The sequence below is a fragment of the Pristiophorus japonicus genome, chromosome 4 (assembly GCF_044704955.1).
Source record: "Pristiophorus japonicus isolate sPriJap1 chromosome 4, sPriJap1.hap1, whole genome shotgun sequence".
NCBI classification, from domain to species: domain Eukaryota; kingdom Metazoa; phylum Chordata; class Chondrichthyes; family Pristiophoridae; genus Pristiophorus; species Pristiophorus japonicus.
This window is the reverse complement of record NC_091980.1, coordinates 3,193,942-3,215,445: the sequence shown is the minus strand read 5'-3', so window position 1 is coordinate 3,215,445 and position 21,504 is coordinate 3,193,942. Positions and strand designations below refer to the sequence as shown.

General features: G+C 55.2%; 1 protein-coding gene across 1 annotated transcript in view; it reads right to left on the bottom strand.

Moving 5' to 3' along the window:
* The window catches only part of LOC139262813 (F-BAR and double SH3 domains protein 2-like), a 70,556-nt gene that overhangs the window by 3,353 nt on the left and 45,699 nt on the right, over nucleotides 1-21,504 (bottom strand). The window contains exons 6-12 of the mRNA XM_070877971.1: nucleotides 19,182-19,318; nucleotides 15,571-15,634; nucleotides 14,863-14,991; nucleotides 11,409-11,531; nucleotides 9,617-9,712; nucleotides 3,282-3,401; nucleotides 1,405-1,509 (exon numbers count right to left, since the gene is read on the bottom strand). Of these exons, the coding sequence (XP_070734072.1) occupies nucleotides 1,405-1,509; nucleotides 3,282-3,401; nucleotides 9,617-9,712; nucleotides 11,409-11,531; nucleotides 14,863-14,991; nucleotides 15,571-15,634; nucleotides 19,182-19,318 (774 nt within the window). The remainder of the gene's footprint in view (nucleotides 1-1,404; nucleotides 1,510-3,281; nucleotides 3,402-9,616; nucleotides 9,713-11,408; nucleotides 11,532-14,862; nucleotides 14,992-15,570; nucleotides 15,635-19,181; nucleotides 19,319-21,504) is intronic.

Here is a 21,504-nt window from a genome sequence, read left to right as displayed (position 1 = left end):
AGTGCAGCACTCCCTCAGCACTGCCCCTCCGACAGTGCAGCGCTCCCTCAGTACTGCCTCTCCGACAGTGCAGCACTCCCTCAGTACTGCCCCGCCGACAGTGCAGCTCTCCCTCAGCACTGCCCCTCCGACAGTGCGGCGCTCCCTCAGCACTGCCCCTCCGACAGTGCAGCACTCCCTCAGTACTGCCTCTCCGACCGTGCAGCACTCCCTCAGTACTGCCCCTCCGACAGTGCAGCGCTCCCTCAGTACTGCCTCTCCGACAGTGCAGCACTCCCTCAGCATTGCACTGAGAGTGTCAGCCTAGATTTTTGTGCTCAGGTCCCTGGAGTGGGACTTGAATCCACGACCCTCTGACTGAGGCGAGGGTGCTGCCCCCTGAGCCACGGCCGACAGTGGAGATCAGCAGTGGCCCAGGTTCCATCGTGAGTTAGCCAGGGAGCCAGGTCAGACCCAACACTGAGCCTCTGCTCCTGGGCTTGTGAGGGGGAAATGATATCCAGGGCTCAGGCTGATGATCCGTGTGGTGTGTGCGCGAGCAGTCACTGTGCTGGTCGCGGGGGCCGGGGGTGTGCCGGGCGACCAGTGGGGAGTGTCTCCCCTCCTGACTCCCCAAAGCCTCTCCACCATCTACAAGACACAAGTCAGGAGTGTGATGGAACACTCCCCACTTGCCTGGATGGTGCAGCTCCAACAACACTCGAGAAGCTCGACACCATCCAGGACAAAGCAGCCGCTTGATTGGCCCCCCATCCACCACCTTCAACACTCACTCCCTCCACCACCGGCGCCCCCTGGCTGCAGTGTGCACCATCTACAAGATGCACTGCAGCAACTCGCCAAGGCTTCTTCGGCAGCACCTCCCAAACCCGCGACCTCTACCACCTAGAAGGACAAGGGCAGCAGGCGCATGGGAACACCACCACCTCCACGTTCCCCTCCCAGTCACACACCATCCCGACTGGGAAATATATCGGCCGTTCCTCCATCGTCGCTGGGTCACAATCCTGGAACTCCCTCCCTAACAGCACTGTGGGAGCACCTTCACCACACGGACTGCAGCGGTTCAAGAAGGCGGCTCACCACCACCTTCTCAAGAGGCAGTTAGGGATGGGCAATAAATGCCGGCCTGGCCAGCGACGCCCACATCCCAGGAACGAATAAAATAATACCACCCCCTCCCCCATCCCCACCCCCAACACACCCACCCCCAGGCCCCCACCCCCCAGGCCCCCGGTGGTAAACCCACTGGTGTTTGGATGAATCCAGTGTGAACACATTCCCTCCAACGTTCCCGTCACCCTGCTCGTGGGCGCACAGCGCGGTTACAGCACGTAACGTTCGTTCACACAACCGCTTGTTAAAGGAGGCACAGGGTTCACGACCCTCACAGTGACCCCTCACCTCAGCTTTCCGGATGCTCTCCTTGACCTCGTCCATCTTTGCCTCGATGCTCACTGCCTCTTCGTCGGACAACAGCTTCCTTCGCTGCTCTAAGTTGTGCAAAACCTGAAAGGGAAGGTCGAGTGGGTCAGATCGGAGAGTGCGTGGGGAGAGAGCATGGGGAGAGAGCGTGGGGAGAGTGCGTGGGGAGAGAGCGTCGGGAGAGAGTGCGTGGGGAGAGAGCGTCGGGAGAGAGTGCGTGGGGAGAGTGCGCGTGGGGAGAGAGTGCGTGGGGAGCAAGTGTGTGGGGAGAGAGTGCATGGGGAGAGAGTGTGGGGAGAGAGCGCGTGGGGAGAGAGTGCGTGGGGAGAGAGTGCGTGGGGAGAGAGTGCGTGGGGAGAGAGTGCGTGGGGAGAGAGCGTCGGGAGAGAGTGCGTGGGGAGAGTGCGCGTGGGGAGAGAGTGCGTGGGGAGCGAGTGTGTGGGGAGAGAGTGCGTGGGGAGAGAGTGTGGGGAGAGAGCGCGTGGGGAGAGAGTGCGTGGGGAGAGAGTGCGTGGGGAGAGAGTGCGTGGGGAGAGAGTGTGTACGGAGAGAGTGCGTGGGGAGAGAGTGCGTGGGGAGCATGTGTGGGGAGAGAATGTGTGGGGAGAGAATGTGTGGGGAATGTCTGTGGGGAGAATGTGTGTGGGGAGAGTGTGTGGGGAGAGTGTGTGTGTGGGGAGTGCTTGTGGGGAGTGTGTGTGTGGGGAGTGTGTGGGGAGAGTGTGTGGGGAGTGTGTGTGGGGAGTGTGTGTGGGGGGAGTGTGTGGGGGGAGTGTGTGTGGGGAGTGTGTGGGGAGTGTGTGGGGAGAGTGTGTGGGGAGAGTGTGTGGGGAGTGTGTGTGTGGGGAGAGTGTGTGGGGAGTGTGTGTGTAGGGAGTGTATGTGGGGAGAGTGTGTGTGGGGAGAGTGGGGAGTGTGTGTGGGGAGTGTGTGTGGGGAGAGTGTGTGGGGAGTGTGTGTGGGGAGTGTGTGTGGGGAGTGTGTGTGGGGAGAGTGTGTGTGGGGAGAGTGTGTGGGGAGAGTGTGTGTGGGGAGAGTGTGTGTGGGGAGAGTGTGTGGGGAGTGTGTGTGGGGAGAGTGTGTGTGGGGAGTGTGTGTGTGGGGAGTGTGTGTGGGGAGTGTGTGTGTGGGGAGTGTGTGTGTGGGGAGTGTGTGTGGGGAGTGTGTGTGGGGAGTGTGTGTGTGGGGAGAGTGTGTGTGGGGAGTGTGTGTGTGGGGAGTGTGTGTGGGGAGTGTGTGTGTGGGGAGTGTGTGTGGGGAGAGTGTGTGTGGGGAGTGTGTGTGTGGGGAGTGTGTGTGGGGAGTGTGTGTGTGGGGAGTGTGTGTGTGGGGAGTGTGTGTGGGGAGAGTGTGTGGGGAGTGTGTGGGGGGAGTGTGTGTGGGGAGTGTGTGTGGGGAGTGTGTGTGGGGAGTGTGTGTGTGGGGAGTGTGTGTGGGGAGAGTGTGTGGGGAGTGTGTGGGGGGAGTGTGTGGGGGGAGTGTGTGTGGGGGGAGTGTGTGGGGGGAGTGTGTGTGGGGAGTGTGTGTGGGGAGTGTGTGTGGGGGGAGTGTGTGGGGATTGTGTGTGTGGGGAGTGTGTGTGGGGAGTGTGTGGGGAGAGTGTGTGGGGAGTGTGTGTGGGGAGTGTGTGTGGGGGGAGAGTGTGGGGGGAGTGTGTGTGGGGTGAGAGTGGAGTTAAGGTACCAGTGTTGTGGTCCTCACGGCCCCCGATTGGGGAACGGGTATATTTCCGGCCAGTAAGTCAATGAGACATAAGAAGATCAGAAACAGGAGCAGGAGTCGGCCATTTGGCCCCTCGAGCCTGCCCGAGACGACAGCAGCGAAGAGTATTGAAGGGTGAAGGGACTCTCACTGACCCGATCGCCGTGGGCAATAACCTTGTGGCTATTGGCGAGTTTGGTCGCCCACTTGCGCGCCTCCTTGTCCAAACAGGTCTCTCCGTGTGTGCTGCCCAGCGCCATCTCCAACTGGCAAACCTACCGTGCGGTGAAGAACAGAGGGATTCGATTAGTAATCCGCAGGGCACACAACGCTGACTACTGGGGCTCTGTCACATTAGAACATCAGAAATAGGAGCAGGAGTCGGCCATTCGGCCTCTCGAGCCTGCTCCGACATTTAATAAGATCATGGCTGATCTGATCCTGGACTCAGCTCCACTTCCCCACCCGCTCCCCATAACCCTACACTCCCTTATCGCTCAAAAATCTGTCTATCTCTACCTTAAATATATTCAATGACCCAGCCTCCACAGCTCTCTGGGGCAGAGAATTCCACAGATTTACAACCCTCTGAGAGAAGAAATTCCTCCTCATCTCAGTTTTAAATGGGCGGCCCCTTATTCTGAAACTATGCCACCGAGTTCGAGATTCCCCCACGAGGGGAAACATCCTCTCTACATTCACCCTGTCAAGCCCCCTCAGAATCTTATATGTTTCAATATCACCTCTCATTTTCCTGAACTCCAATGCGTACAGGCCCAACCTACTCAACCTTTCTTCATAAGTCAACCCCCTCATCTCTGGAATCAACCGAGTGAACCTTCTCTGAACAGCCTCCAATGCAAGTATATCCCTCCTTAAATACGGAGACCAAAACTGCACGCAGTACTCCAGGTGTGGCCTCACCAATACCCTGTACAGTTGTAGCAGGACTTCTCTGCTTTTATACTCTATCCCCCTTGCAATAAAGGCCACCATTCCATTTGCCTTCCTGATTACTTGCTCTACCTGCCACATCCCAATATCTCTCCAGCTAAAACTTCCTTCCGGCATAAAAGCAATGAATCGCTTGGACTCTGATAAGATCTGATTGCACATCCTGTTAATAAGATTTTGAACCGACATCGTATCACACACCGTGTCTCACAGCCTACGGCAGACATGGTCTGTGATACGGTGTCGGTTCAGAATCTTATTAACAGAACCCGGGGATCGGAAGTTCAAACACCACCATTTGTTTAAACAAAGGGGACTACAGTGGGATGAGGGCAGAGTTGGCTAAAGTTGACTGGGAACACAGACTAAACGGTGGCACAATTGAGGAACAGTGGAGGACTTTTAAGGAGCTCTTTCATAGTGCTCAACAAAAATATATTCCAGTGAAAAAGAAGGGCGGTAAGAGAAGGGATAACCAGCTGTGGATAACCAAGGAAATAAAGGAGAGTATCAAATTAAAAACCAATGCGTACAAGGTGGCCAAGGTTAGTGGGGAAAATAGAAGATTGGGAAAATTTTAAACGACAGCAAAGAATGACTAAGAAAGCAATAAAGAAAGGAAAGATAGATTACGAAAGTAAACTTGTGCAAAACATAAAAACAGATAGAAAAAGCTTTTACAGATATATAAAATGAAAAAGAGTGACTAAAGTAAATGTTGGTCCCTTAGAAGATGAGAAGGGGGATTTAATAATGGGAAATGTGGAAATGGCTGAGACCTTAAACAATTATTTTGTTTCGGTCTTCACAGTGGAAGACACAAAAACCATGTCAAAAATTGCTGGTCACAGGAATGTGGGAAGGGAGGACCTTGAGACAATCACTATCACTAGGGGGGTAGTGCTGGACAGGCTAATGGAACTCAAGGTAGACAAGTCCTCTGGTTCTGATGAAATGCATCCCAGGGTATTAAAAGAGATGGCGGAAGTTATAGCAGATGCATTCGTTATAATCTACCAAAATTCTCTGGACTCTGGGGAGGTACCAGCGGATTGGAAAGCAGCTAATGTAACGCCTCTGTTTAAAAAAGGGGGCAGACAAAAGGCAGGTAACTATAGGCCAGTTAGTTTAACATCTGTAGTGGGGAAAATGCTTGAAGCTATCATTAAGGAAGAAATAGTGGGACATCTAGATAGGAATAGTGCAATCAGGCAGACGCAGCATGGATTCATGAAGGAGAAATCATGTTTAACTAACTTACTGGAATTCTTTGAGGATATAACGAGCATGGTGGATAGAGGTGTACCGATGGATGTGGTGTATTTAGATTTTCAAAAGGCATTCGATAAGGTGCCACACAAAAGGTTACTGCAGAAGATAGAGGTACGCGGAGTCAGAGGAAATGTATTAGCATAGATAGAGAATTGGCTGGCTAACAGAAAGCAGAGAGTCGGGATAAATGGGTCCTTTTCGGGTTGGAAATCGGTGGTTAGTGGTGTGTCACAGTGCTGGGACCACAACTGTTTACAATATACATAGATGACCTGGAAGAGGGGACAGAGTGTAGTGTAACAAAATTTGCAGATGACACAAAGATTAGTGGGAAAGCGGGTTGTGTAGAGGACACAGAGAGGCTGCAAAGAGATTTAGATAGGTTAAGTGAATGGGCTAAGGTTTGGCAGATGGAATACAATGTCGGAAAGTGTGAGGTCATCCACCTTGGAAAAAAAAACAGTAAAAGAGAATATTATTTGAATGGGGAGAAATTACAACATGCTGCGGTGCAGAGGGACCTGGGGGTCCTTGTGCATGAATCCCACAAAGTTAGTTTGCAGGTGCAGCAGGTAATCAGGAAAGCGAATGGAATGTTGGCCTTCATTGCGAGAGGGATGGAGTACAAAAGCAGGGAGGTCCTGCTGCAACTGTACAGGGTATTGGTGAGGCCGCACCTGGAGTACTGCGTGCAGTTTTGGTCACCTCACTTAAGGAAGGATATACTAGCTTTGGAGTGGGTACAGAGACGATTCACTAGGCTGATTCCGGAGATGAGGGGGTTACCTTATGATGATAGATTGAGTAGACTGGGTCTTTACTCGTTGGAGTTCAGAAGGATGAGGGGTGATCTTATAGAAACATTTAAAATAATGAAAGGGATAGACAAGATAGAGGCAGAGAGGTTGTTTCCACTGGTCGGGGAGACTAGAACTAGGGCGCACAGCCTCAAAATACGGGGAAGCCAATTTAAAACCGAGTTGAGAAGGAATTTCTTCTCCCAGAGGGTTGTGAATCTGTGGAATTCTCTGCCCAAGGAAGCAGTTGAGGCTAGCTCATTGAATGTATTCAAGTCACAGATAGATAGATTTTTAACCAATTAGGGAATTAAGGGTTACGGGGAGCGGGCGGGTAAGTGGAGCTGAGTCCACGGCCAGATCAGCCATGATCTTGTTGAATGGCGGAGCAGGCTCGAGGGGCCAGATGGCCTACTCCTGTTCCTAATTCTTATGCTCTTATGTTCTTATGTTCTTATGCAACGTGTGTGATTGGTCATTTATTCTGGTGGTCCATCAATGACCCTTCCCTCCATCACGAGGTCAGAGTTGGAGCAGGAACCTCGGGCTCAGGGTCACTGAGGACGTTGTCAATGATCTTACAGAATGGCCACCATCACCGCCCGAAGCGTAATCAGACCAGCGACAAGAACAGGGCGGAGATATGCTGCGGCTCGAGAAAGCTCTGTCAGACCGTTCCTGGAGTACCTGCATTCAGTTCTGGACCCAGTACCTCAGGGAGGATATGCTGGGCCAACAATTCTGGCCTCCCCGAGTCTGTACTGAGTTCCTACGGACCCGGAAAGGTATCGGAAATGCCGGTTTTTGCCGCGCAATGTGCATGCACTGGAAACGGGCTTTTCCGATCTGTCAAGTTTCTGGCTTAACAGGTCCTCCGCAGATCGGGAGCGAGGACACGTGTAAGTGCAAAGTTCCGATAGTTACGCTTACAAATGTTCTCAAAAATCTTGCGCCTGAAAAAGTGGGCGCATAGCCTACTTTTACAGGCGCAAGTGTTTTAAAAAACACAAAAACATATAGAAATTAAGTTATTACAACATATTTTATCATTAAAAACCCTCCCCACAACAGTAAGTTTATATGAAGAAACTTTTTTAAAAATCGGGAATTTTTTTTTAAGACATTAATAACTTTAATTTAAATGAATGTAGTGTAATTATTTTCTATTTTTTATTAGTGTTTTGGGCTCTATCACAATCACAGTAATAGGAGTTTAGGACCCTGCGGAACTCCTGTTACTATGATACTTTACCTGATTGGCTGCCCAGAGCCATGTGACTCCAGCTGTAGGCCTGCGCATGCGTCGACGTGCATGTGCTGTGACTGGAAGTCAGGAGAGGCCTCAGCATCGGAAAATCCAACGTGGGCAGCAGCTTAAGGTAGGCGCGTATTTTTTCTCCAAAATGCCCGCGGGAAGGACAGAACGGAATTTCAGGGCCATTGGTATTGGAGGGAGTGCAGCGTAGATTTATCCAAATGATACCCGGACTTCAAGGGTTAAGTTACGAGGAGAGATTACATACACTGGGGGTTCCCTGGAATGTAGAAGGTTATGGGCCGATCGGATCGAAGTGTTCAGGATATTAGGGGGAACAGAGGGTAGATCGAGAGAAACTATTCCCGCTGGTTGGGGAGTCCAGGATTAGGGGGACATAGTCTAAAAATTCGAGCCAGACCTTTCAGGAGTGAAATTAGGAAACACTTCTACACACACAGGGTGGGAGAGGTTTGGAACTCACATCCGCAAACAGTAATTGATGCCGAGTCAATTATAATTTCAAACCAGCGATTAATAGCTTTCTGTTAACCAAAGGTACTAAGGGATATGGGGCAAAGGCGGGTGGATAGAGTTAGGTCACAGATCAGCCGTGATCTCATTGACTGGAGGAACAGGCTCGAAGCACTGAATGTGGGCATCACTGGCAAGGCCGGCATTTATTGCCCATCCCAAGTTGCCCTCAAGAAGGTGGTGGTGAGGAAAGACATTCTTGTTATTGAGGGAGTGCAGCGAAGGTTCACCAGACTGATTCCCGGGATGGCGGGACTGACATATGAGGAGAGACTGGATCGACTGGGCTTATACTCACTGGAGTTTCGAAGGATGAGAGGGGATCTCATAGAAACATATAAAATTCTGACGGGACTGGACAGGTTAGCTGCAGGAAGAATGTTCCCAATGTTGGGGATGTCCAGAACCAGGAGACACAGTCTAAGGATAAGGGGTAAGCCATTTAGGACCGAGATGAGGAGAGACTTCTTCACCCAGAGAGTGGTGAACCTGTGGAATTCTCTACCACAGAGAGTTGTTGAGGCCAATTCACTAAATATATTCAAGAGGGAGTTAGATATGTCCCTTATGGCTAAAGGGATCAAGGGGTATGGAGAGAAAGCAGGAAAGGGGTACTGAGGGAATGATCAGCCATGATCTTATTGAATGGCGGTGCAGGCTCGAAGGGCCGAATGGCCTACTCCTGCACCTATTTTCTATGTTTCTATGTTTCTATGTGAGTCGCCTTCTTGAACTTTTGTTCTTTTTGTAGCGGTTTGGTACGACTCAATAACTCGTTGGGCCATTTCAGAGGGGCAGAGGGCACATTGCTGTGAGTCTGGAGTCACATATAGGCCCAGACCGGGTAAGGGCGGCAGATTGCCTTCCCTAAAGGGACATTAGTGACCCAGATGGGTTTTTACGACAATCCGGTAGTTACATGGTCACCATTACTGACACTGGATTTTTATTCCAGATTTATTGAATTAACTGAATTTAAATTCCCCAGCTGCCGTGCTGGGATTGGGACTCACGTCTCCGGATCATTACCGGTTCTGTGACTTAACCACGAGGCTACGGTACACTATGGCGCAGGAGGGGAGCAGAGGAGAGTAAACAGGCAGGAACTCGTTCTATTCCCCCCCCACCCCCCCACCAACTCCCCAATCCCTACCCCCCACCCCAACCACCCCCATCCCCCGCTCACCCCACCCCACCCAAACCCCCCCCCACCCCAAAACACCCCCATCCCCCACACCCCACCCCACCCAAACCCCCCCCCACCCCAAAACACCCCCATCCCCCACACCCCCCACTCCACCCAAACCCCCCCCACCCCAAAACACCCCCATCCCCCACACCCCCCACTCCGCCCAAACCCCCCCACCCCAAAACACCCCCATCCCCCACTCACCCCACCCCACCCAAACCCCCCCACCCCAAAACACCCCCATCCCCCACACCCCCCACTCCGCCCAAACCCCCCCATCCCAAAACACCCCCATCCCCCACACCCCCCACCCCACCCAAACCCCCCCACCCCAAAACACCCCCATCCCCCACACCCCCCACCCCACCCAAACCCCCCACCCCAAAACACCCCCATCCCCCACACCCCCCACTCCGCCCAAACCCCCCCACCCCAAAACACCCCCATCCCCCACACCCCCCACTCCGCCCCCACCCATTGCCGGCTCACCTTGTCTGAACCGGCCGGCTGGAACAGGAACGCCGAGACCTCAGTAAACACCGGATTGTCCCGCAGGAATAACTGAAGGTCGCACTCGCGGGAAATCTGCGATTGAAACACAAGAGAGCGCTCAGTGCGTGTACAGCGGAAGGAGCGTGCGGCAAACCAGTCCCACCCTCCCCTTCCCTCAACCACTGTCTGTCCCACCTGTGACAGAGACTGGAATTCCCGTATCGGACTGTTCAGTCACCTGAGAACTCACTTTTGGAGTGGAAGCAAGTCTTCCTCGATCCCGAGGGACTGCCTGTGATGATGATGTACTGTACTTGGAGCTGAAGGGATTGAGAGTCGGAATCGCAAAGGTATTTACACCGAGTGTCGTTACCTCCCTCAGACGCCCAAAACGCCTCGCCCTCGATGAATGGCCTTCAGGCACAGGGACCCTCATTAGGGAGGCGAATCAGGCGGCCATTTTGCACACAGCAAGATCCCACAAACAGATACGAGTTGAGACTTGAGCACAAAATGCAGGCCAACATTCCCGGGGTAGTACTGAGGGAGTGCCGCACTGTCGGAGGGGCAGTACTGAGGGAGTGCCGCACTGTTGGAGGGGCAGTACTGAGGGAGTGCCGCACTGTCGGAGGGGTAGTACTGAGGGAGTGCCGCACTGTCGGAGGGGCAGTACTGAGGGAGCGCCGCACTGTCGGAGGGGCAGTACTGAGGGAGTGCCGCACTGTCGGAGAGGCAGTACTGAGGGAGCGCCGCACTGTCGGAGGGGCAGTACTGAGGGAGTGCCGCACTGTCGGAGGGGTAGTACTGAGGGAGTGCCGCACTGTCGGAGGGGCAGTACTGAGGGAGTGCCGCACTGTCGGAGAGGCAGTACTGAGGGAGCGCCGCACTGTCGGAGGGGCAGTACTGAGGGAGTGCCGCACTGTCGGAGGGGCAGTACTGAGGGAGCGCCGCACTGTCGGAGGGGCAGTACTGAGGGAGCGCCGCACTGTCGGAGGGGCAGTACTGAGGGAGCGCCGCACTGTCGGAGGGGCAGTACTGAGGGGGATGAGGGGCAGTGTGTAGGATGGGGGGGGAGGGGAGGGGCAGTGTGTAGGGGGGGATGTGAGGAGGGTGAGGCGGGGAGGTGAGAGGTGAGGGAGGGTGGATTAAGATCAAGGTGATCAAGGATCAGATCGGCCATGATCTTATTGAATGGCGGAGCAGGCTCGAGGGGCCAGCTGGCCTACTTCTGATCCTATTTCTTATGAGAGGAACATCAGTGGAAAGTTGAGGAGAGAACTGACTTGAGCCTTTTCAGATCTACCCCCAAAATTATTCAAGATTTGTAAAAACAAGGACAGAATTAATTCTCACTTGGAGAAGCGTGGGTTAATAAGGGACAGCCAGTGCTGATTGTCAAAGGCAAATCGTGTCTGACTGACCCGATTGAGGAATTTGATGAAGTAACGGAGAGGGTAGATGAGGGGAGTGTGGTAGATGTTGTATATATGGACTTTCAAAAGGCATTTGATAACAGACTTAATCAGACTGTTGAAGCACATGGTGTGAAGGGATGGTGAGATGTTGGGTTCAAAATTGGTACATATATTTGAAGAGCACCAATTCACAGGGCCGTGGGGGGAGAGCGGGGGAGGGTGGGACTGATTGGATCGCTCTGTCACGGAGCCGGTACAGGCTCGATGGGCCCAATGGCCTCCTCCTGTGCGGTGAGATTCCATGATTCGACAAATAGAATGAGGTAGTCACTTAAAGGAAACTCCACAATTTCAACGGCAAGAAGTCCCACTACCTTACTGGAGGATTCTAGAACACTCCGGAAACATTCCCGTCCCGACTGACAAGTGTCAATCTCGGTCTTGCTGATCAGGGTGAAGTATTGCTGGAGCTTCTCGTACACATCACCATCCAGGTTCTGAGAAAACACCGGACGTAAATTCATAAATTATCTCACACAAAGGGACACGTTCAACGGGGCTGAGTACAATCCATCATGGAGGATCTCAAGAACAGAAGAATTAGGAGCAGGAGTCGGCCATTCGGCCCCTCGAGCCTGCTCCGCCATTCAATAAGATCACGGCTGATCTTCGACCTCAACTCCACTTTCCCGCGCGATCCCCATGTCCCTCGATTCCCTTAATATCCAAAAATCTATCGGTCTCGGCCTTGAATATACTCAATGACTGAGCCTCCACAGCCCTCTGGGGCAGAGAATTCCAAAGATTCACCACCCTCTGAGTGAAGAAATTCCTCCTCATCTCAGTCCTAAATGGCCGACCCCTTATCCTGAGACTGTGACCCCTGGTTCTAGACTCCCCAGCCCGGGGGGGAAACACCCTCCCTGCATCTACCCTGTCAATCCCCCTCAGAATGTTGTATGTCTCCTGCAAATGTGGCCACCCCCTACCCAGGAGCTGAGTTTTAAAGGGGGGGGGGGCAGTGCAGATTCACCAGAATGGTACCGGGGCTAAAAGGGTTAAATTATGACGGCAGGTTGCACTGACTAGGCCTGTATTCCCTCGAGTGTAGAAGATTGGGAGGTGATCTAATCGAGGTATTTAAGATGATTAAAGGGTTTGATAGGATCGAGAGAAACTATTCCCTCTGGTGGGGGGAGTCCAGAACAAGGGGGCTTCACCTTAAAATCAGAGCCCGGCCGTTTAGGGGTGATGTCAGGAAGCACTTCTTCACACAAAGGGTGCTGGGAATCTGGAACTCTCTCCCCCAAAAAGCTGTTGAGGCTGGGGGTCAATTCTAAACTCAAGAGAACCGAAGAAAAATCAGGGAGTTCTCCCAGTGACCCCGGCTCACACTCCTCCCATAGCCAGCACCACCACACAAGAGTTACACTGAATAATGGCCACAGACTTTATAAACCCGGGGGCCCTTGTTGGAAATTGTCACAGGCCTGAGTTGGGCCAAGAGCAGCCTCAACGTGGAGCACGGAGGTGGGAATCAATCAGCCGGGATTCCCGCTGGCTCACACAGGCCAGTGTCACCTCCAGCCGTGACTATTTCAGTGCTCCCTTGGCCAGCCTTCCATCCTCCGTAACCTTCAGCTCATCCAAAACTCGGCTGCCCCGTGTCCTAACTCGCACCCAGTCCCGCTCACCCATCACCCCCTGTGCTCACTATCCCGTGTCCTAACTCGCACCCAGTCCCGCTCACCCATCACCCCCTGTGCTCACTGCCCCGTGTCCTAACTCGCACCGAGTCCCGCTCACCCATCACCCCCTGTGCTCACTGCCCCGTGTCCTAACTCACACCCAGTCCCGCTCACCCATCACCCCCTGTGCCCCGTGTCCTAACTCGCACCCAGTCCCGCTCACCCATCACCCCCTGTGCTCACTGCCCCGTGTCCTAACTCACACCCAGTCCCGCTCACCCATCACCCCTGTGCACACTGCCCCATGTCCTAACTCGCACCCAGTCCCACTCACCCATCACCCCCTGTGCTCACTGCCCCGTGTCCTAACTCGCACCGAGTCCCGCTCACCCATCACCCCCTGTGCTCACTGCCCCGTGTCCTAACTCGCACCCAGTCCCACTCACCCATCACCCCCTGTGCTCACTGCTCCATGTCCTAACTCACACCAAGTCCCGCTCACCCATCTCCCCCTGTGCTCACTATCCCGTGTCCTAACTCGCACCCAGACCCACTCACCCATCACCCCCTGTGCTCACTGCCCCGTGTCCTAACTCGCACCGAGTCCCGCTCACCCATCACCCCGTGCCCCGTGTCCTAACTCGCACCCAGTCCCGCTCACCCATCACCCCCTGTGCCCTGTGTCCTAACTCGCACCGAGTCCCGCTCACCCATCACCCCCTGTCCTAACTCGCACCGAGTCCCGCTCACCCATCACCTCCTGTGCTCACTGCCCCGTGTCCTAACTCGCACCGAGTCCCGCTCACCCATCACCCCCTGTCCTAACTCACACCCAGTCCCGCTCACCCATCACCTCCTGTGCTCACTGCCCCGTGTCCTAACTCGCACCGAGTCCCGCTCACCCATCACCCCCTGTGCTCACTGCCCCGTGTCCTAACTCGCACCGAGTCCCGCTCACCCATCACCCCCTGTGCTCACTGACCCCGTGTCCTAACTCGCACCAAGTCCCGCTCACCCATCACCCCCTGTGCTCACTGCCCTGTGTCCTAACTCGCACCAAGTCCCGCTCACCCATCACCCCCTGTGCTCACTGCCCTGTGTCCTAACTCGCACCAAGTCCCGCTCACCCATCACCCTCACTGCCCTGTGTCCTAACTCGCACCAAGTCCCGCTCACCCATCACCCCCTGTGCTCACTGCCCTGTGTCCTAACTCGCACCAAGTCCCGCTCACCCATCACCCTCACTGCCCTGTGTCCTAACTCGCACCAAGTCCCGCTCACCCATCACCCTCTGTGCCCCGTGTCCTAACTCACACCGAGTCCCACTCACCCATCACCCCCTGTGCTCACTGCCCCGTGTCCTAACTCACACCGAGTCCCGCTCACCCATCACCCCCTGTGCCCACTGCCCCGTGTCCTAACTCACACCCAGTCCCACTCACCCATCACCCCCTGTGCTCACTGCCCCGTGTCCTAACTCACACCCAGTCCCACTCACCCATCACCCCCTGTGCTCGCTGACCTACATTGGCTCCCGGTCTGGCAACACCTCGATTTCAAAATTCCCATCCTTGTTTTCAAATCCCTCCATGGCCCTGGCCCTCCCTATCTCTGTAATCCCCTCCAGCCCCACAACCCCAGACCCCCCTCCACCCCCTCCCCCTACCCCCTCCCCCCAAGATCTCTGCACTCCTCTAATTCTGCCGTGTTGAGCATCCCCAATTTCCATCGCTCCACCATCGGTGGCCGTGCCTTCTGTTGCCTGGGCCCCAAGCTCTGGAACTCCCTCCCTAAACCTCTCCGCCTCTCTCTCCTCCTTTTTGACGCTCCTTAAAACCTCCCTCTTTGACCCAGCTTTTTGGTCGCCTGTCCGAATATCCCCTTTATTCCTGGCGGCTCGGGATCAATTTTTGTCTGATTTAAAATACTGTGAAGTGGCTCGAGACGATTTACTATGTTACAGGTGCTATATAAATGCAGTTTGTTGTTGTAAGGTGGGAGGGGCCTGGTGTGGAGCAGAGACTCCGGCACAGACCCATTGAGCCGAATGGTCTGTTTCTGTGCCGGACACTGGGTGTAAATCTACACAAACCTGTGAACACAAAGCGGGTTTGCGTTGACCGGTTGGTCAAGTCCGTACCTTCATGACAACAGGCAGGTCAATCTGGAGATAATGGTCCTGATGTGAGGTGACGGCTGCAAGTGAGAGCAGGTAATCGTTCCGGGCCTCAGTCAGCCGATGGGTACACTCGGACAATCGGGCGGACAGCTTCAAACACAAAACACACATGGTCAGGCCCCAGCTGGGGTACTGAGGCCAACTCCGGGCACCGCACCGTAGGACGGATGTCACGGCCTGGGAGAGGGCGCAGAGGGGGATTTACAAGAATGATCCCAGGGATGAGGGACCTCAGTGACGGGGATAGACTGGAGAAGCTGGGGCTGTTCTCCTTGCAGCAGAGAAGGTTCAGGGGAGATTTAAATAGAGGGGTTCAAAATCACGAGCGGTTTTGAGAGAGTGAATAAGGAGAGACTGTTCCCGGGGGCAGGAGGCTGGGTAACCAGAGGGACACAGATTGACGGTGATTGGCCAAAGAACCCGAGGGGGAGATGAGGAGAATGTGTTTACGCAGCGAGTTGTTGTGATTGGGAACGCGCTGCCTGAAAGGGCGGTGGGAGCAGATTCAATAGTAACTTTCAAACCGGGAATTGAGTAAATACTGGAAGGGGAAACATTTGCCGGGGAGAGAGCGGGGAGTGGGACTGATTGGATCGCTCTGTCACAGAGCCGGCACAGGCTCGATGGACAGAACGGCCTCCTCCTGTGCGATGTGATTGGTTCCCTTACCTTTGCGCTCAGCTTCTGCAGACTGGTCTTTGATTGAAATATTCCAAACTCGCTCTTTTTCGACCTGAGGGGAAAGGTCACAATGTTCAGGGTTAGTTTTGTAGACACAAGATTGTGTTGCACAAACATGAGTCACTTTGTTTGTTGCTCAACTCCGAGGGATTGCTGTAGTTGTAAACAGTCTCGTCGGAATATATACCACTTCCCCCGCTGACACAACCCGGGAGTGACACAACCTCGCTGGGTTACAAACACAAGGCCAGGGTCTGGGACCCACAGCTCCTCACTGAGGGCAGCCATTTACCGCAGCGAGAGACTCGGGCACCGACCGGCCCTGGGCACAGTGTGGGGCGTGTAAACCCCTCCGATCCACTGCACTGGAGGAGGAAGCTGTGTAAGATGGTTTGACCAGTTCTCAATCCAATTCCAACCGGACGCTGAGTCACTGTGCAATCCTACCCCAAGCTTACATCTCCCCTGGCAGGGTCAGTGAACACAGTGGGGAAGATTCATTCTGTATTTAAATCGTGCAGTGCATACCCCAGTGAGAGTCAGTGTGTGTGGGACTGTACCCCAGTGAGAGTCAGTGTGTGTGGGACCTGTACCCCAGTGAGAGTCAGTGTGTGTGGGACCCGTACCCCAGTGAGAGTCAGTGTGTGTGGGACTGTATCCCCAGTGACAGTCAGTGTGTGTGGGACTGTACCCCAGTGAGAGTCAGTGTGTGTGGGACCTGTACCCCAGTGAGAGTCAGTGTGTGTGGGACTGTACCCCAGTGAGAGTCAGTGTGTGTGGGACAGTACCCCAGTGAGAGTCAGTGTGTGTGGGACTGTACCCCAGTGAGAGTCAGTGTGTGTGGGACCCGTACCCCAGTGAGAGTCAGTGTGTGTGGGACTGTACCCCAGTGAGAGTCAGTGTGTGTGGGACTGTACCCCGGTGAGAGTCAGTGTGTGTGGGACCCGTACCCCAGTGAGAGTCAGTGTGTGTGGGACCCATACCCCAGTGAGAGTCAGTGTGTGTGGAACTGTACCCCAGTGAGAGTCAGTGTGTGTGGGACCCGTACCACAGTGAGAGTCAGTGTGTGTGGGACCCAGACCCCAGTGTGAGTTAGTGTGTGTGGGACCCGTACCCCAGTGAGAGTCAGTGTGTGTGGGACCCGTACCCCAGTGAGAGTCAGTGTGTGTGGGACAGTACCCCAGTGAGAGTCAGTGTGTGTGGGACCCGTACCCCAGTGAGAGTCAGTGTGTGTGGGACTGTACCCCAGTGAGAGTCAGTGTGTGTGGGACCATTACCCCAGTGAGAGTCAGTGTGTGTGGGACTGTACCCCAGTGAGAGTCAGTGTGTGTGGGACTGTACACCAGTGAAAGTCAGTGTGTGTGGGACCATTACCCCAGTGAGTCAGTGTGTGTGGGACTGTACCCCAGTGAGAGTCAGTGTGTGTGGGACCATTACCCCAGTGAGTCAGTGTGTGTGGGACTGTACCCCAGTGAGAGTCAGTGTGTGTGGGACTGTACCCCAGTGAGAGTCAGTGTGTGTGGAACTGTACCCCAGTGAGAGTCAGTGTGTGTGGGACTGTACCCCAGTGAGAGTCAGTGTGTGTGGGACTGTACCCCAGTGAGAGTCAGTGTGTGTGGGACTGTATCCCAGTGAGGGTCAATGTGTGTGGGACCCATACCCCAATGAGGGTCAGTGTGTGTGGGACTGTACCCCAGTGAGAGTCAGTGTGTGTGGGACTGTACCCCAGTGAGAGTCAGTGTGTGTGGGACTCTACCCCAGTGAGAGTCAGTGTGTGGGACTGTTCCCCAGTGAGAGTCAGTGTGTGTGGGACTGTGCCCCAGTGAGGGTCAGTGTGTGGGACTGTACCCCAGTGAGAGTCAGTGTGTGGGACTGTACCCCAGTGAGGGTCAGTGTGTGTGGGACCCGTACCCCAGTGAGGGTCAGTGTGTGTGGGACCCGTACCCCAGTGAGGGTCAGTGTGTGTGGGACTGTACCCCAGTGAGAGTCAGTGTGTGTGGGACTGTACCCCAGTGAGGGTCAGTGTGTGTGGGACCCGTACCCCAGTGAGAGTCAATGTGTGTGGGACTGTACCCCAGTGAGGGTCAGTGTGTGGGACTGTACCCCAGTGAGAGTCAGTGTATGGGACTGTACCCCAGTGAGGGTCAGTGTGTGTGGGACTGTACCCCAGTGAGAGTCAGTGTGTGTGGGACTGTACCCCAGTGAGAGTCAGTGTGTGTGGGACTGTACCCCAGTGAGAGTCAGTGTGTGTGGGACTGTACCCCAGTGACGGTCAGTGTGTGTGGGACTGTACCCCAGTGAGAGTCAGTGTGTGTGGGACTGTACCCCAGTGAGAGTCAGTGTGTGTGGGACTGTACCCCAGTGAGGGTCAGTGTGTGTGGGACTGTACCCCAGTGAGGGTCAGTGTGTGTGGGACTGTACCCCAGTGAGGGTCAGTGTGTGTGGGACTGTACCCCAGTGAGGGTCAGTGTGTGTGGGACCCGTACCCCAGTGAGGGTCAGTGTGTGTGGGACCGGTACCCCAGTGAGGGTCTGTGTGTGTGGGACCGGTACTCCAGTGAGAGTCAGTGTGTGTGGGACTGTACCCCAGTGAGGGTCAGTGTGTGTGGGACTGTACCCCAGTGAGAGTCAGTGTGTGTGGGACTGTACTCCAGTGAGAGTCAGTGTGTGTGGGACTGTACCCCAGTGAAGGTCAGTGTGTGTGGGACTGTACCCCAGTGAGAGTCAGTGTGTGTGGGACCTGTACTCCAGTGAGAGTCAGTGTGTGTGGAACTGTACCCCAGTGAGGGTCAGTGTGTGTGGGACCCATACCCCAGTGAGAGTCAGTGTGTGTGGGACTGTACCCCAGTGAGGGTCAGTGTGTGTGGGACTGTACCCCAGTGAGAGTCAGTGTGTGTGGGACCCGTACTCCAGTGAGAGTCAGTGTGTGTGGAACTGTACCCCAGTGAGGGTCAGTGTGTGTGGGACCCGTACTCCAGTGAGAGTCAGTGTGTGTGGAACTGTACCCCAGTGAGAGTCAGTATGTGTGGGACTGTACCCCAGTGAGAGTCAGTGTGTGTGGGACCCGTACTCCAGTGAGAGTCAGTGTGTGTGGAACTGTACCCCAGTGAGGGTCAGTGTGTGTGGGACCCATACCCCAGTGAGAGTCAGTGTGTGTGGGACTGTACCCCAGTGAGAGTCAGTGTGTGTGGGACTGTACCCCAGTGAGAGTCAGTGTGTGTGGGACTGTACCCCAGTGAGGGTCAGTGTGTGTGGGACCCATACCCCAGTGAGAGTCAGTGTGTGTGGGACCCGTACCCCAGTGAGGGTCAGTGTGTGTGGGACTGTACCCCAGTGAGAGTCAGTGTGTGTGGGACCCGTACCCCAGTGAGGGTCAGTGTGTGTGGGACCCGTACCCCAGTGAGGGTCAGTGTGTGTGGGACTGTACCCCAGTGAGAGTCAGTGTGTGTGGGACTGTACCCCAGTGAGGGTCAGTGAGTGTGGGACTGTACCCCAGTGAGGGTCAGTGTGTGTGGGACTGTACCCCAGTGAGGGTCAGTGTGTGTGGGACTGTGCCCCAGTGAGGGTCAGTGTGTGTGGAGTCCGTGCTGTAACCCTTACTTGGCCTCAGCCTCAGCCGCCTTCTCCCTGGCGATCTCTGCAATCCGCTGCATCTGTGAATATTTCTTCTTCGCTTTATTCACCTCCTTCACCGCCTCGATCAGCTCGGACTGAATCCTGACCAACTGCTCCGAATACTGCCAAACAAAGCACAGAAAGGGGTCGTTCAGTCTCAGCCCAGTGACCAATGCTGGGATGGTCAGTCTCGGCCCAGTGACCAATGCTGGGATGGCCAGTCTCAGCCCAGTGACCAATGCTGGGTTGGTCAGTCTCGGCCCAGTGACCAATGCTGGGATGGTCAGACCCGGCCCAGTGACCAATGCTGGGATGGTCAGTCTCGCTTGGCCCAGTGACCAATGCTGGGATGGTCAGTCTCGCTTGGCCCAGTGACCAATGCTGGGATGGTCAGTCTCGCTCGGCCCAGTAACCAATGCTGGGATGGTCAGTCTCGGCCCAGTAACCAATGCTGGGATGGTCAGTCTCGGCCCAGTGACCAATGCTGGGATGGTCAGTCTCGCTCGGCCCAGTAACCAATGCTGGGATGGTCAGTCTCGCTTGGCCCAGTGACCAATGCTGGGATGGTCAGTCTCGGCCCAGTGATCAATGCTGGGATGGTCAGTCTCGGCCCAGTGACCAATGCTGGGATGGTCAGTCTCGGCCCAGTGACCAATGCTGGGATGGTCAGTCTCGGCCTCGTGACCAATGCTGGGATGGTCAGTCTCGGCCCAGTGACCAATGCTGGGATGGTCAGTCTCGGCCCAGTGACCAATGCTGGGATGGTCAGTCTCGGCCCAGTGACCAATGCTGGGATGGTCAGTCTCGGCCCAGTGACCAATGCTGGGATGGTCACTCTTAGCCCAGTGACCAATGCTGGGATGGTCAGTCGCGCTTGGCCCAGTGACCAATGCTGGGATGGTCAGTCTCGGCCCAGTGACCAATGCTGGGATGGTCAGTCTCAGCCCAGTGACCAATGCTGGGATGGTCAGGCTCGGCCCAGTGACCAATGCTGGGATGGTCAGTCTCGGCCCAGTGACCAATGCTGGGATGGTCAGTCTCGGCCCAGTGACCAATGTTGGGATGGTCAGTCTCAGCCCAGTGACCAATGCTGGGATGGTCAGGCTCGGCCCAGTGACCAATGCTGGGATGGTCAGGCTCGTCCCAGTGACCAATGCTGGGATGGTCAGTCTCGGCCCAGTGACCATTGCTGGGATGGTCACTCTCGCTCGGCCCAGTGACCAATGCTGGGATGGTCAGTCTCGCTCGGCCCCAGTGACCAATGCTGGGATGGTCACTCTTGGCCGAGTGACCAATGCTGGGATGGCCAGTCTCGGCCCAGTGACCAATGCTGGGATGGTCAGTCTCGGCCCAGTGACCAATGCTGGGATGGCCAGTCTCGGCCCCAGTGACCAATGCTGGGATGGTCAGTCTCGGCCCAGTGACCAATGCTGGGATGGTCAGTCTCGGCCCCAGTGACCAATGCTGGGATGGTCAGTCTCGGCCCCAGTGACCAATGCTGGGATGGTCAGTCTCGGCCCCAGTGACCAATGCTGGGATGGTCATTCTTGGCCGAGTGACCAATGCTGGGATGGCCAGTCTCGGCCCAGTGACCAATGCTGGGATGGCCAGTCTCGGCCCAGTGACCAATGCTGGGATGGTCAGTCTCGCTCGGCCCAGTGACCATTGCTGGGATGGTCAGTCTCGCTCGGCCCAGTGACCAATGCTGGGATGGTCACTCTTAGCCCAGTGACCAATGCTGGGATGGTCAGTCTCGCTCGGCCCCAGTGACCAATGCTGGGATGGTCACTCTCGGCCCAGTGACCAATGCTGAGATGGTCTCGCTCGGCCCCAGTGACCAATGCTGGGATGGCCAGTCTCGGCCCAGTGACCAATGCTGGGATGGTCAGTCTCGGCCCAGTGACCAATGCTGGGATGGTCAGTCTCGGCCCAGTGACCAATGCTGGGATGGTCAGTCTCGGCCCAGTGACCAATGCTGGGATGGTCAGTCTCGGCCCAGTGACCAATGCTGAGATGGTCACTCTCGGCCCAGTGACCAATGCTGAGATGGTCACTCTCGGCCCAGTGACCAATGCTGGGCGGGTCAGCTATCTCTGTGCTGTATTTGTGTTGGGTTGTGGGGGGTGGGTCACTGGTTGTGGTCCTGAGAATGAGCTGCAGAGCTCGGAGATAAGGGAGGGGGTGTGGAGAAGGACACAGCATTAACCATGTGCTACACTAACAGCAGAAATTGTGGAGTCGATTCACACTCACCTCCGCAGACTTGGGGTCAGTGACGACTCACGGACATGGACCGTGTAAACTCCAG